We start from the raw sequence: 15,466 nt of genomic DNA, 5'->3' as shown, positions 1-15,466 counted from the left end.
GGCAGGATCCTTGTAGCCTGGGGCTTGGTTTTAGGATTAAGCCTTTCCTGCCCGTTTTGATGTGGGGTGGTACAATCCCATCATGTCCCAGATAAGTGCCTTTGTATTAGAGACTTCCCTATTTTGTATATTGGATTAAAAGTTTTGATTTCTACATTATAAAATGGGGGCAGAACAGGAGCTTGTTCTTGGTTCCTAAGATTAGCATTAGAGAGCAGAGAAAGGTCACATGGAGTAGGCCAGGAGAAGCAGCCAAGATGGCGGAGTGCTGAGTGAGAAGCCAGTTCGTGCAGGGAGAAGAAGATGGGGAACAGAGGTGAGTAAGTCTGGTGAGCTAGAAACCTTTGATTCTAGGAAACTCGGATAAGTCAGTAGCTTTGTGAGCACTGAATGTGAGTGGGTTTTGGAGCCCAGTGTGTGTTTTTACTTGCCCGCCGGGTGCAAGCTAGGATTAAAGATAATGGCCCATCAGTTTTTGGCTCCGTTGTTTCTTTACCGACTGTCCGAACCTGCATGAGCCAGGCTGCTGTGATAGTGGCCCTGGCTACTGGCTTTTCAATTGATTTTAGCGAGAGAGGAAGAAAGGGAATAACAGGAACATCGAGCCATTCCTGAGTATATGCCCTGACCTGCAATCAAACTGGCAACCTCTGTGCGTGGTGATGATGCTGTAAATTGGGTGTGAAATGGCCTTAATTAATTCTGATTAGTTCATCCAAATTCCAACAAGAATAAGAGTTTAATAGAAAAAAAATAATAATAAAATCCTTTCTTTAGCTCGGGTTGAAATGAAGTCAAGTTACCTTGTTTCCTCCAACCAGCCGGAAAAAAAGTTGGGTAGATTTCCCCGGTACCTTCAGTGGTGCTCCAGGCTCACACCATCGCAGGCAGGTGAGGCACGTGCAGATGCCTAGGGCTGTGCTTAAACGCTTTGTATTCTAAAGGAGACCTTTCCTCCCTGCATGCATAGATTCCAACGTTTCTGTTTTGGCTGTCAATTACGGGGGCTGGGAGAAACTAAGCGAAGCTATCACTGAGTGACACACCCACAGCCTTCCGTTAGGTCCCTTCGCGTGTGGGGAGTTGGGGACTTTAGGGCCTCTCGGGGGTGGGGTGGGGGTGTTTGCGCCTCTCCGCCTTGGTCGGTTGTTCCAGGGTCCGCAGAGCAGAGGACCCGGGTCACCTTAGGGCCTCCCTTCTGCGTCTGCCCAGGAGGTGTCTCGAACGCCGCCCGGCTTTGCTCCACAGGCCCCCACAGGCCCACCGCCGCGGCCCCGTGCCCAGCGAGCGCCCTCCGGCGGGCGCGGCGGCTTCACCGCCAGACCCCAGAGCCCCGCGCCCGCAGGCGGCGCGCCTGCCCTTGTTTGGCCACGCGGCGGCGGCGGCGGCGTCCTCCCGGGCCGCCCCCCGCGGGCGTCAGAGGAGGCGGGAGCCCCGCGCGGTGACGGCGACGCGCGGCCGCGGGAGCAATCCACTCGCCGCCGCCGGACAGGCCGGTGACCTCTCGGCCGCCCTCCTCACAGGCCCCGATGGCTCAGGCTAAGATCAACGCGAAAGCCAACGAGGGCCGCTTCTGCCGTTCCTCCTCCATGGCCGACCGCTCCAGCCGCCTGCTGGAGAGCCTGGACCAGCTGGAGCTCAGGTGAGAGCCCCCGCCGGCTGCCGCGGGCGCGGGACCTGTCCCGGCACCTGGTGCGCGCTCGCCCTCGCCCTCGCGGGCTGCCCTCGCCGCGTCCGGGGAAACGCGCTGGGTTTAAGTGGCGCCCCGCAGCGCCTTCTTGGCGGCCACGTGTTCCTAACAGTCCTGGCGTTTGGGAGCGGAGAAAAATCGGAGATGATAAAAGTGACGTCATTTGAGATAGGGACGGTGACAGTCGGAGTCTACAGAACTTCCAGAACCTTCGGAGTGCCAGTATTCGGTCTTCCCACATGTTTTCAACTTATTCATGACCTATTATGTGTTTTTAACGGAGGCAGCATTTGAGCGGACCTTGGTGGGAATGATCAGTTTCTTTGCTCCTAAGACCTAAACACTTAGCAAAAAATGTGAAAATCCAGGAATGCATCGGTAGCAGGGATTAGAGAGGAGTAGGACAGATGAGGGGTGCCGGGTGAATGGTAGCTGGTACTTTGTCGAATAAAGACACTTCAGCTTCGGGTGTCCCTCGTAATCCTGCATTCTGCCCTGTTGGTTTGTCAGTATTTATTGGGTGACTCCTTCCATAGAAGGCGCTGTGCTGACATCTTCACAGGGCTAGTCACTGGCCTGAAAGGGTAAGACAGTCACAGTTTTTCCCTCTTTTAGGCTTGTATAGAATTTCTAAATAAGTCATTAAATTTAGTCCAGTTTTCCCCTCTTAACTAATTATGACTTTATTAAGTAATGAATAGAGTGGTAGGCTTGTAGAGAATCTCTACATGTCATATTAAATTTTGGCAATACTTAGTACCTTTAACAGTGTATGAAAAGTTTATGTATTTCCAGTAAACGTTTATATCACTAAAGTTGCTGTGTAAATTGTGTGCAGGTTCATTAAATGAATATCTCATTAAGGCACTCATAACTCCCTGGAACTACATAAAATTTTGTCTTATAGTTTTCAGCAGGTTCTAGGTGAGCAAAGGAGTATGTGAGCCAAAAACTTTAAGAAGCATTGCACCAAAACAAGAAGTATCTATCTTCCAAGGTAGTATATTAATAACCTCGGTATATCTTAGCTAATGAGGCATTTATTATCACTACCCCAAGAAAGGAGCCAGAATATGAGAAATTCTCCACCCACAATGATTTCATGGTTGGCAACAGTTAGAGAAACCTGAGCCAAAACCACTTTCTGGAGTTCTGCTGAGAATGAGAAAAAGAGAATAAGAGAAAAGTAATGCTTCTCCCTTACTTTTAACATTTTTACAGTAACCCCCCAGAGAAGTGGAGCAAAACTAGAGCTCAGTAGCCTCAGCTACTTAACGTGCCTTGGAGGTGTATTTCTCTTTTGTAACAATGTAACAGGTAACTCACACATCTCCCCAGTTCTTTAGAACTTTGAGGGCACGTTCTCAACCATTTCAAGGTCTCTAATCAAAAAGAGGATTTTTCCTTAAAAGAATGAGGGCATCGACCCTCCTTCTTCAAGCTGAGTTATCTACAAAGTTGAATTAATGCCTCATGTGTGGTAGGTGCAAAATTAGTCAATACTGATCTCTAAAAGAGTCTGGTTTGGAATATTATATTCTAATGTTGATTACTATAAAATGAATTCTGATGACTGTGTACAAGTGATTAAAACTAACTTTCTTAATTAACCCTTGGGCTGAGGAGGAAAAACTGATTAATATGTGTTGAATCGTTCATTGTAAGGACTTTCTCGTAATTATAGACTTTTGTAAGCTTTGTTTTTTTTTTCTTTAAAAAAGTAATATTGATTGAAAACTAAGGAAGTGTTTCAGAAGGTGAGTAACAATAAAGAAAAACACTAATGCTTATCCATTCGAGTTTATTTTAACTCACATGGTCAAAGTCACAGAGCACTGCACTGTTAGACTCGTGCCAGAAGGTGTAAAAGAAAGCATGATCTTCACATGCAGTTTCTCTCTAATAGTTTAATTTTATGTTAAGGATGACTGATAAAACAGTGTATTGGGTAGAGTTTATACTTAGAAGTTTGGATTTACAGTTCCTCATCAGTACTAATTTTGTAGATTGTGGTAGAAACTTCTTCCTTATAATACTGAAAACAGAATTATGCTAAACATTTTATGACCTTGTATTTGAACCAGTGTGTGTGATATTTAAACTGGTTTAAGATATTTGGCAGCATTCTACAAATCGTTAAAGAAATTTTCATTTGTTTTTAACATTGTACCATGACTCTAACCTTTCTTTTTTCACTTCTTCTAAAATGTGATTTATCTTTTGGTTTTCAATACCAGTTCTAAATGGTGTCTGATTTTTGCATTCATCAGTGGTTCAAAACACCTTGCTTAACTTACTGTAATTATAAATAATATTCTACATGCTAACATTAATTCATTTAATGAGGACTGACGATATGCCAGGCCCCATGCCTTTGTGGAAGTTATTACCTCCATTTCCTGATGGGAAATTGAAACTTAAGAAGTTAAATGTCTTGTCCAAGGTCACATGGCTAGAGCCCAGGAAGACTGGCTGTAGAGCTTTATACTTTATTACTAGTTTTCTTAAATGTGTCATATTTTAAAATGCGGGAATAGTGTAAGGATGACTATATGCTTTTACTGTAAGAAGTGAAAATTCCATTTAAATTGGCATTTAATTCGGTAAATATTGAACACCCCCTCTGTGCCAGGTATTGAGTCACTCCTAGAAGGCCCTGATGGTAATGAAAATGGGACATTGGTTGTAGAGAATGGCACAGGGGATAATGACAAGACGGGAGTTCGGCTGTTCACAAATTTCGCCAAACTGGTCACAGTGCGGCTTCTTCTCCCTCTTATCAGCCCTGTGCAGTGGCTTACATGGCAGCCAGGGAACAGAGGGCTGGGTGAATGAAGACAGTGATACGGATCCTTGGTCTGGCGGAAAGTTTACTGTTGCTTAAAGTTTCTTAGGGTGTGCCAGTGGCCCAGGAGTCATAAAAGAAGATGAAGTCATAGTTAATATTGTATAACAGCTATACTTTAAAAGAGTGCTTTTCATAAACATTGTCATTTGAAACTTACAAAAACCCTTTGGCTAGGAGGGCAGATACTGTCTTTTAGAAATGAGGGAGCTGAAGTCCAGAGGGACGGAGTGGTTTGTGTAAGGCCATGCATGCTGCGAACCCTCCTCACTGAATACCAGTCCCATTTTTACACCAAACTGTCTGAGTGGGTGCAATTTATTATTTTAGTTATCATCAGCAAAGACCTCCAAAATCTTACATCGCCTAAAATATAGTATAAGTGATCGTCGTGGTATCCTTTTGATACAAAACTATTGAATAAGAGGACTGGGATTTTAAGAACCTGTTTTAGAGATATTTCTTTCAATTACCTGGAGCACTTGGTATTTTCACTCCTTTTTATGAAAACACAAATTCTTGTTGTTTGTAAGCCTGAGTTCATAATCATAGGTATATAATAAATATCATGAAGCTAACGTTTGCCAGCATCAATTCTGAGCCCATTACACATATTAACTTGTATGTATTTTTTAAGTCGATGTTGGCAGTCACTGTGTCAGATTCTTTATCAGCTTTACTTCGTTCAGTAACATCCACCATCTTCTTATCCCTGTTTCACAGACAAGGAAAATTGAGGTGAGGAGAGTTTCAGTAACTACTCAAGGTTGAACAGGTGGGCTGAAAAGGTGTCCCCTGTACCCTGTATTAGCTGACGCAGTCATAGCCACAGCCTGGTGACACTGCGGTTGGGTATCCTAAGTCTCCCAACAGTTTGTCTTTTGATAACACTGCAGAGAGACCTGGGGACTAGCTGAGGATGAGTGCACTTCAGTTCTGTGAATATTCAGTCCTCATGTGAATATTCTGACTACAGTTTATTTTTGGTTAAAGCCTGCTTAGTTGTGATTTCATGCAGAAAGTCTTCCAGAAGCACAGCCCCGGCCGGCCCTGATGTGAGGATAAGTTCTTTCCCAATTTGGACTTGTAGCTGCTTCCAGGATCTGTTAGTAAAAACAGAATTGCCCCTCTCCGCCAAGAGAAGTGTTATCCAATGATGTGTTAAAGAACATGAAGGATAAGGCGTGATAAATGGTCCAGCATTTGTCTAACCAGAGTTCCAGGAGGAAATATAATAATGGAATGCAGGACAGGGAATATTCAAGGATATAACAGACCACAGTTTTCTAGAACTAATGGAAAGGTAGACCAAAAGATTGTGTGAGTTGGATTTAAGGATACCAATAGCTGATCAACAGTATTATTTGTATTAAGTTTTATTATTTAAATAAGCTCAGTGATCTAGGTACAGATTTATTTTATTTTATTTATTTTTATTTTTTGTATTTTTCTGAAGTTGGAAACAGGGAGGCAGTCAGACAGACTCCCACATGCACCCGATCAGGATCCACCCGGCATGCCCACCAGGGGGCAATGCTCTGCCCACCAGGGGGCGTCGCTCTGTTGCAACCAGAGCCATTCTAGTGCCTGAGGCAGAGGCCACAGAGCCATCCTCAGCACCCGGGCCAACTTTGCTCCAATGGAGCCTTGGCTGCGGGAGGGGAAGAGAGAGACAGAGAGGAAGGAGAGGGGGAGGGGTGGAGAAGCAGATGGGCGCCTCTCCTTTGTGTCCTGGCCAGGAATCGAACCTGGGACTCCTGCACGCCAGGCCGATGCTCTACCACTGAGCCAACTGGCCAGGGCCTTTTATTTTTTTTAAAGAGAGAGACCGGAAGGGAGATGAGAAATATCAACTCATACTTGAGTCACTTTAGTTATTCATTGATTGCCACTTATATATGCCTTGACCAGGCACACATATAAAAAGGGAGCTCAAAATGAGCCAGCGACCCCTTGCTCGAGCCAGTGACCTTGGGCTCACACCAGTGACCATGGGTTTATGATCCTGCACTCAAGCCTGCCTCCCTATGCTCAAGTTGGTGAGCCTGCATTTAAGCCAGATGAGCCTGCACTCAAGCTAAGGACCTTGGGGTTTGAACCTGGGATCTCAGTGTCCCAGGTGGATGCTCTGCCCACTGCGCCACCACTGATCAGGTGGTAAAACCTTTTGAAAAAAATTAAAAAGACAGTATAGACCGTATACCATGTAGAAGTACAATAGTTTCGGGGAGGCCTCGATTGCCTCAGAGGAGAAGAAGAGGGAAGTTGGTAAGGAAACAGTTCCTGTCAGAGGATTGGGTTTTGAAAAAGGATCACTAGTAGACAGGGTCAAGGTTAAGAATGTTGCAGAAGAAGGAATAGCAAGTGAAAGGTCAAGGATGCCAAAAACAAAACCAGGGCCTGGCAGGTTAGCTCAGTGTATAGAGTACTGGCCCGGCATATGGATGTCTGAGGTTAGATCCTGGTCAGGGCACACAGGAGAGGTGACCATCCTCCTCCCCACCCTTTCCCCATCTCGCTCTCTTCTCCTCCTGCAGCCAGTGGCTCGATTGGTTCAGGCCTCGGCCCTGGGGACTTAGGATAGCTCCCTTGGTCCAAGTGCGTCAGCCTCTGGCATGAAAAATAGTTTGGTTGATTTGACATCAACTCAAGATGGGGTGTCTGGGTGGATCTCAGTTGGGGCACATGTGGGAGTCTATCTCATTATCTCCCCTCCTCTCACTTAAAAAAAAAAAAAGAAAACCATTGGTTCTGAAGAATGGCATTTACCTTTGCTTTGATGTGAAAAGGTACATATGAAAAGATATGTAATAAGTTCTGTAAAAGATGAACTCTGTTTTTCACAGGGAAAATGCCCCATCAATTTCTAGCCTTATGTGAGGGAAAACCAAAAATGTTCCATCTAATTTTTTCTATATTTGGTCTCATTTAATAACAAAATACTTCACATGACAAATTATATTTTTTTCTAGAGTGTCTCCTTTTAAACCATTTTTTGGTAACACCATGAACTTACTGTCATAACTTATTGTTTGTTGCAAATGAAGCCTCCCTTTTTAGAATTACCTTCAATTCTTTATCATCTTACATGTGAATACAAAGTCAAATGATAAAAAATTAATCTCTTCTTTCAGCATCTTCTCATTTACCAACCACCTGGTTCATCTGTGTCATTTAAATACTAGAGTCATGGTATGGGTTTTTAGCATAAATATTTCATATTAGTGCCAACTCAGTCTCTTTCATATGTACTGGGCCATAGTTTATCTGTCTGAGAGTTTGCAATTGTAAAAGTATGAGTTCATAATGAAGAATGATGCTAGATGAGGGCCTTGACAATACATTATTCCTGTTCTATAAATTATTATTTTTGATTGTGTTTTCTAGCAAAATTTATTACATAGTAAAATTCTTACCAGCTCTTTGCTTTTATTGTCTCTCTCTTTTTTTCCCCTTAGGTGAGAGGAAGGGAGATAGTGAGGCAAACTCCCACATGAGCCCCAACCAGGATCTACCTGGCAACCCCATCGGGGACCGATGTTCAAGTACAGAGCTATTTTTAGCACCTGGGGCTGACACGCTTGGACCAACTGAGCTACCAGCTGTGGGAAGGGGGAGGAAGATGGAGAGTAGCAGATAGTTGCTTCTCTTGTGTGCCCTGACCAGGAATCGAACCTGGGATGTCCATATACCAGGCCAGTGCTCTATCCACTGAGCCACCAGCTAGGGCCTGCTTTTACTGGAGCTTTATAAATGCAAAGTCCAACATATATTTAGTATCTTTTTTTTTTTGTTTGTTTGTTGTTTTTTTTTTTTACAGAGGCAGAGATAGACAGGGACAGACAGACAGGAACGGAGAGAGATGAGAAGCATCAATTATCAGTTTCTCGTTGCGCGTTGCGACTTCTTAGTTGTTCATTGATTGCTTTCTCACATGTGCCTTGACCGCGGGCCTTCAGCAGACCGAGTAACCCCCTGCTGGAGTCAGCGACCTTGGGTCCAAGCTGGTGAGCTCTTTGCTCAAGCCAGATGAGCCCGCGCTCAAGCTGGCGACTTCGGGGTCTCGAACCTGGGTCCTTCTGCATCCCAGTCCGACGCTCTATCCACTGCGCCACCACCTGGTCAGGCTATATTTAGTATCTTGATAAATAAAGAGACCCTGCAATTTTACTGCTTCTGGGTGCTATTTTGGGATATTGCAGTTATGTGACTGTTGGGGAAAAGGCGTATGTGTGGTTGGGGTGAAAGGGGGAATACTTACATAGGATGGGCATGTGCTAAAACATTGGTGAGAGTGTTCCTTCTGTGCCCACTTAAGGCAGCTATCAGAATTAAATCTTCCATGTTCTTGTGTTTCTGTGACCATCTGAATAATGGGGATGGGTCTCTCACTGTTTATTTTGGGAAAGTTGGCAACTTAGTTAGTTGTGGTGTAATATACAGCAAGAAAGTGCCCTGGAAACAGAGCACCTTCAATATAAAGGGTTGTTTTTTTTTCATGCTCTCATGATTCCAGAGCCTAGTTCTTTAGGGATAGGCTGTGTTCATGTGTATGTGAGTGTGTGTAGTTGGAGGAGTTAGGGAAAGTAATACTTCTATAGTTTGATCATGGCTTTATACCAAAAATCTATAGAGGTATTCCCTTTAAATTCAGGAAAAGGCAGAAATGTCCTCTCTAACCACCACTATTTAACACAGCACCGGAGGACTTTAGTCAGTACTAAATAAAGAAAAATAGGAGCTAATGGCATTGAAAAAGAATAGGTAAAAACTATAATTTTATGATTATCAATATAAAGGAACCAACAGAATCAAAAGACAAACCATTTAAGTGTAAGCCACCGTTGCCAGTTAAAAGATGAACTTAGAGAAACAGCATTTCTCTAACTAGAAATAACCAACTAGAATATATCATTAAGAATATATGCACAATAGCAACAATATCCTCAAAGCATCTAGAATACTTAAGAGTCCACAAGACTACCATTAAGAATATTTCCAAACCCTAATAAAGAATGAAAAAAAAGATCTGAATCAGTGAAGACATGGAATGACCATGTTACGAAGATGTCAAATTTACCCCAGCTTTTTGAAAAAATTAATATACTTACTCTAGAATTTATATGGAGGAATAAAAGTCTATATAGCTAAGTTTTCTTTAAAGAAGATGCGACGGCTATTCCTACCAAATATTAAGGTGTATTATAAGACGTGCTATTTTTTTAAATGGGTGCTTGTGTAAGAACAGTCAAATGAAATAGAGAGTTCAGAGGTTCACAATCTACAGATCTTTGGTGGATAGTGTTGGAGGCAATGATTCACTATTAGGAGCAAAGTAAAACAACATCCTTACCTAATTACATATATACAAGGGTGGGTTCTTGTGGATTAAGATGTAAATATGACAAAGGGAAAATTATAGACTAAATAGAAGGAAATGGAGTTGAATATTTTGACTTAGGGATGGGGAAGACCCTGAAACAAAATTTCAAAAGCATAAGTCGTAAGGCAAACAGACCCAGGAAAAGATGAATTTGATCACTTCAAAATAAAGATCTCTGGTCAGTGAAGGATATCCCAAAGTTCATATTTGATAGGATGGGAGAAGATAGGTGCGTTGTCTGCAGCCAACAAGGGATTAGTACCTTGAGTATGCAAATCAACAAGAGGACAGCAACACCTGTCTTAAAAAGAAGGAAGAAAACGGGCAAAAGCTATGAACAGGCTAATAAAGATACAAGCTAATAAGGAAACGATTAATGAAATAAGTGCAAATTAAGTATTGACATATCACTATACTTTCTAGACTGGCAACAAGGAGCTAGAAAATTGGACAGTGCTGAGTACTGTTAGGATTGTGGGGATACAGGGATTCCTTGGCTTTGCTGCCAGGAGTAAGGCCTGGAATAGCCATTCTAGAGAACAGGCCTGGTACTGCCACAAACTGAGGGCGGACATACACCCTGTGTCTCAGCATTCTGCGCTGGGACGTAGCCTAAGGAAATTCTCATGTCTCCCTGAAGGAGACGTGTTCAGTGAAGTGATATTTGTGGTAATGAAAAGGTGAGTGTCTCCACTGGGAAAGGGGGGGTAGATTAAAATCAGGTGGACGTACCTGAGAGGATTAGGCAACAATTAGAAGCTGTTGATTAGAGATGTACACATAGGAACCTAGATGGTTCTTAATAAAATAAAGCTGAGTGAAAAAAGAAACAGATATCAATTGAAAATATTTGATATATGAATACATACATAGATATTTTGCAAGAACAAATAGATAATCATTAAATAGAATGATTGCTCTATAAACAGGGAGGACAATGCTAGTGGGTTAAGTGGATTAAAATGAATAGAAAAATGAAAGAATAAAATATAACAAGGAATAAAGACTTCTTGAAAAGTGTTCTTAATGATCTTTAACCTTGAGTTGAATGGCAGAAAGATGCAGAAAACCAGTCTTCCCATACAATTCCTGTTTTGTTTCCCTATGTAAATAGGGTGGAAGCTTTAAGAGAAGCAGCAACGGCAGTTGAGCATGAGAAAGAAGTCCTCCTGGAAATGATCCACAGCGTCCAGAACAGCCAGGAGATGAGGCAGATCAGCGACGGTGAGAGCTGTTCGTGCGGGCCGTCTGTTACCCCCTCGGGGTCCGCGAGAGCGTGGGCTGTTTGTGCTGGACTTGTGTGTGCCCACTCGATTTCAGCCTTGACTGTGAACAGCAGGCAGCAGCTGTCGCTGTCACTTGATCACAAGAGCCACTTCCCCCAGAGATCGTTCTGTCACTGTGTTTACGCCCTAGCCCAGGCCATGGCAGAAGGGGTAGAAAAGGCCTCCAAACTCCTTTGGCAGAAAAGCTGGCCCCAAACAGTAAAGCCAAGTATCTGACCTCAGGTTCCCCTCCTAACTTCAGTTCTATAGAAGTTAATGAAATGTAGAAGGTGTAAGAACAGAGGGAAAAGGTCAGAGCGGAAGGGAGAAAATGCAGAGAAAATACAGACCCAGTAAAACCTGTTACTCTGTAATCGTGCTGTCATTCTCATACGGGCAGCGATGCCGCCCTGGAGGAGCCGGTCACTTGTGATTTTCTCCCATGGGCAATGACCTGCCTAAGTTAGCTCCTCCGGTGCTGCCCAGGAAAGCAGTGGGCCAGGTAGCCGGGGCGGTAAGTGTGCCGTCTAACTCCAGGGTTCACAGTGGGATCACGATCTAGTCTGTCTAGCCCGACTAGGCGGTGGCACAGTGGATGGAGTGTCAGCCTGGGATCTGAGGACCCAGGTTCAAAACCCCAAGGTTGCTGGCTTGAGCGTGGGCTCATCCAGCTTGAGCGTGGGGTCTCCAGCTTGAGTGTGGAATCATAAACATGACTCTAAGGTCACTGGCTTGACCTCATCGTCGCTGGCTCAAGCAAGGGGTCATTGGCTCAGCTGGAACTCCCCAGTCAAGGCACATATGAGAAAGCAATCAATGACCAACTAAAGTGCCTCAACAAAGAATTGATGCTTCTCATCTCTCTCCTTTCCTGTCTGTCTGTCCCTGTCTGTCTTTCTGTCTTTCTCTCAAAAAAAAATCTAGTCTGTTTCTTCACTGTCTCGGCCAAAGATCGATGACATAAGATAGGGGGTTGCTGACTTTTTCATATAAATAATGAAATGTTGACAGAGCCCCCTTCCCCGTCATTGCCTCTGTGCTGGCCAGGACTTAATGGCCTCTTTCATGGCTATGTTTTCCAGCCCAGATTAGGGGGGCATCATATTCTGATAAACATGCAGACTATGCCACCCCAAAATATGCCTTTTTGTCATATTTTGAGCTGATTATTTTTGAGAAACTGCAGACACAAAGAAAGCACTGAAAACAGAGAAGTTACCATTTTGTAAGAGAATTGCACATTTATAAAGTAAATTTCCATTGGTAAGGGTATCCCCCTCTCTGTACCAGGAGGAGGATTGTAAATCACAGTAAACTCTTAGAGTGGAGAAGGCACCTACTGTGGTTTAATCTTAAGCCTTGTTTACTGTGCTTTTCCCGGTAACCTCCCATAATTGGCTTTCTTTCCTCCCCGACATATTTTGTCTTTAGCTAGAGATGGTATTCAGTGTGGTGGCTTGTGCCATCTGGGAGTTACTGTTTCTCATGTATACGTGAGGTATACAGTAAACCCTTGGTTTTTTCTTGTTAGTCTATCTATTATTACAGGGGTTCTGAGACAAGAACTCAGAAAGATAGAGTGAAATTTATTGTTCCTCCCCCACATGCACATCCTTATGGAGGGGTCCAGGACTTCTGATCTCTGCAGCTCTAATCGGCACAAAACCCTGGTTATGCGCACTGTTGACTCTGTGTCAGGATTTGATCTCCAGCCCAGTTATAAATGCATACCTGCCCAAACTTTTGCAAACGCAACAACTTGAGAAGTCAGCTGATACTCCATGTATACAGACTTTCAGGAAAAGGTATTCTACACCCACCCTTTATAATCCAGTACATTGCATCTGTAATTCTTATATGCTCTGCCTTTAGCTTTAACCCTTGGAGAAGTCATAGCAGAGTGGCTACAGAAAACGGATTTAGCCAGAAATGAATGTGTCAGTGTACCCGACATTGTTAGGGAGGAAGACATTTTTCTCTACCTTTATAGTGGCTTTTGGCTGGTCTAATAATTGACTTGATATGAGATAAACAACAAAAGAGTTACCAAATTTAATGACATACGTCCCTGTGGGAACCGCACACATGAGAGTCCGAGAGCCCAGACATGAGAGGTGTAGAGAGAGTTAAATGGGGAATCTGTGGCCATGTGAGCTGAGGAAGGAGCGGCTCCCAGGTTCAGACGGAGGAGGGGGATTTGCAGGCTGATAAGAAGAGCAGATATTTTTTAGAAGTTTGCCCTGCCCTATGGATAGGTCATAAAAGTTACCTATGGTAATAACTCTAATAGCGAGACACCTAATTTAAATTCTTTAAGGGAGAAGTAATAGTTTCTCATGAACCCTTGGTCTCGATTGCCTTCAGCTCAAAATAATTTACATGTCAATGTAGCACATCTTGGGAAGACCTATTCTGAACCCTTTCATCATAGAAAACTTTATGTCTCATAGTGACCCGTATTTTAACTTCTTATGTTTAGGAGAAAGAGAAGAATTAAATTTGACTGCAAACCGCTTGATGGGCCGAACCCTCACTGTTGAAGTTTCAGTAGAAACAGTCAGAAACCCTCAGCAGCAAGAATCCCTAAAGCACGCCACCAGGATCATTGACGAGGTGGTCAGTAAGTTTCTGGATGATTTGGAAAGTGCCAAGAGTCACTTGATGTCACTGTACAGCGCATGTACCTCCGAGGTGCCACCCGGGCCAGTCGATCAGAAGTTTCAATCCATAGTAATCGGCTGTGCGCTGGAAGATCAGAAGAAAATCAAGAGACGATTAGAGACTCTGCTTAGAAATATTGAAAACTCGGACAAGGCCATCAAGCTGTTAGAGCACTCTAAGAAAGGGGCTGGTTCCGTCACTCTGCAGCTGAATGCCGAAAGCAGATTTAATTAGTTTCAAACCTGAGGCACTTACAAATGATGTAAAAATGATAAAATGCTATTTTAGGTGATAACTAGTTCTTTATGTTAGGCACACCACTCATTTGATACTGATGTTGTCTCAGATGTGCAAATATTCCAGTGTCATCAGTTTTGTGAATATAAATTCAAAGTAGAAATGTTTTAGTTATCTTCCTATAAATTTTTAGATTGAAATCTTGTCTTATACTAGAATCTAGCACCATATATCTATATATATCTATATAGATAGATATATAGATATATATAGATATATATCTGTGTGTGTGTGTATTTTTTACTATTCTGTGAATGCCTACTTTATACGTGGGGAGAAGAAACTGCTCGGCCAGGAGCAGAAGAATCACTTCGCTTCCTGGCTTTGTCTGGTGTGGAGACGCGGGCACAGGCCACACGGCCAGCGAGGGCTTCTTTGTGCAGCGGCACCTCTTACACGTCGCATATTCGCCAACACTGCTCACAGGATGAACGCCTCACACAGTAAGAACCATTCCCTCCAGTCTCTCATTCAGCAGTTTTTTAAGACACGTGTCAAGTTATTTTGCTGTTAAAGATTTATGCATCTCATGATATGATTGTATTTCTTGATATATACATGAAAACACGACAAGTGTGAGAAAATTCACATCTGATTTTACCACTGTGAACCACTTCATCTTTTCCAAGTGCATCTTCAATTTGTATTTTAATCATGTAAATATAATTAAACTTGCCTTTAAAAAAATTATTAAATGCTGCTACAAAGACCTTTGAAGTTGTCAACTTATAAACCTCTGACTTGGCCAGGCCCTGTACTAAATAACTTCGGTTGTTTGCAATTTATTGCTATTACTACATATATTTATGTATATAGAGCTTTTCCTTCTTTGTTTTTGATTTTCTTTCTATAAATTCCCAGCAGTGAGATTAAGTGGGTCAAAGGTTATATACATTTCCATGGCATGACATATTTCCAGGGTTTTTTGTATGAGTTATATCAATTTATACTGTCTTCAGTAATTAAGATGTAGCTTTTCACTGAAAACTTTCCAGCATTGAGCATTTTTTCAAATGTTAGATGTGAAACACTTTAGTTTGCATTTTGTTTACTAACAAAGTTGACCAGTATATTATTCTTTTATCTGTAAAAAATAAAGCTATTATAGAATACTTCTATAATGTTATTGACACACAAATCCCTCAACTCTACCTAATACCACTGTAAAACAAATATTTCTTTTAAAAAATTTTTATTTATAAAATTAAGTTTAATGGGGTGACACTGATCAATAAGAGCACAGAGGTTTCAGGTAAACATTTCTACAGCATTTGAACTGTTGATTATTTGTATACCCGTCACCCAAAGTCAAATCATCTTCCATC

The 15,466-nt window shown here is 42.6% G+C and overlaps 2 protein-coding genes across 2 annotated transcripts in view; one reads left to right on the top strand and one right to left on the bottom strand.

Annotated features, from left to right (window-relative positions):
• The first annotated feature begins 1,433 nt into the window (after positions 1 to 1,433).
• Positions 1,434 to 15,201, top strand: BAG2 (BAG cochaperone 2). Its single transcript, XM_066359122.1, has 3 exons — positions 1,434 to 1,642; positions 11,033 to 11,142; positions 13,663 to 15,201. The coding sequence occupies exons 1-3, from the start codon at positions 1,530 to 1,532 to the stop codon at positions 14,076 to 14,078; spliced, it is 639 nt and encodes a 212-aa protein (XP_066215219.1). The 5' UTR covers positions 1,434 to 1,529; the 3' UTR covers positions 14,079 to 15,201.
• RAB23 (RAB23, member RAS oncogene family) overlaps positions 13,811 to 15,466 on the bottom strand; it is a 57,244-nt gene continuing 55,588 nt past the window's right edge. The window contains exon 9 of the transcript XR_010748122.1: positions 13,811 to 13,928. The gene's annotated coding sequence lies outside the window, so the exon portion shown is untranslated. The remainder of the gene's footprint in view (positions 13,929 to 15,466) is intronic.

This window comes from Saccopteryx leptura, chromosome 1 (assembly GCF_036850995.1).
Source record: "Saccopteryx leptura isolate mSacLep1 chromosome 1, mSacLep1_pri_phased_curated, whole genome shotgun sequence".
Lineage (NCBI taxonomy): Eukaryota > Metazoa > Chordata > Mammalia > Chiroptera > Emballonuridae > Saccopteryx > Saccopteryx leptura.
The sequence above is the reverse complement of the archived record's forward strand: the minus strand, read 5'-3'. Positions and strand labels throughout refer to the sequence as shown.

Excerpts from the sequence above, each read along its gene's own strand:
- BAG2 (XM_066359122.1), top strand. The coding sequence starts at position 1,530 with ATGGCTCAGGCTAAGATCAACGCGAAAGCCAACGAGGGCCGCTTCTGC. Across the intron at positions 1,643-11,032 it reads CTGGACCAGCTGGAGCTCAG|GGTGGAAGCTTTAAGAGAAG; the intron begins GTGAGAGCCCCC and ends CTATGTAAATAG. Across the intron at positions 11,143-13,662 it reads GATGAGGCAGATCAGCGACG|GAGAAAGAGAAGAATTAAAT; the intron begins GTGAGAGCTGTT and ends TCTTATGTTTAG.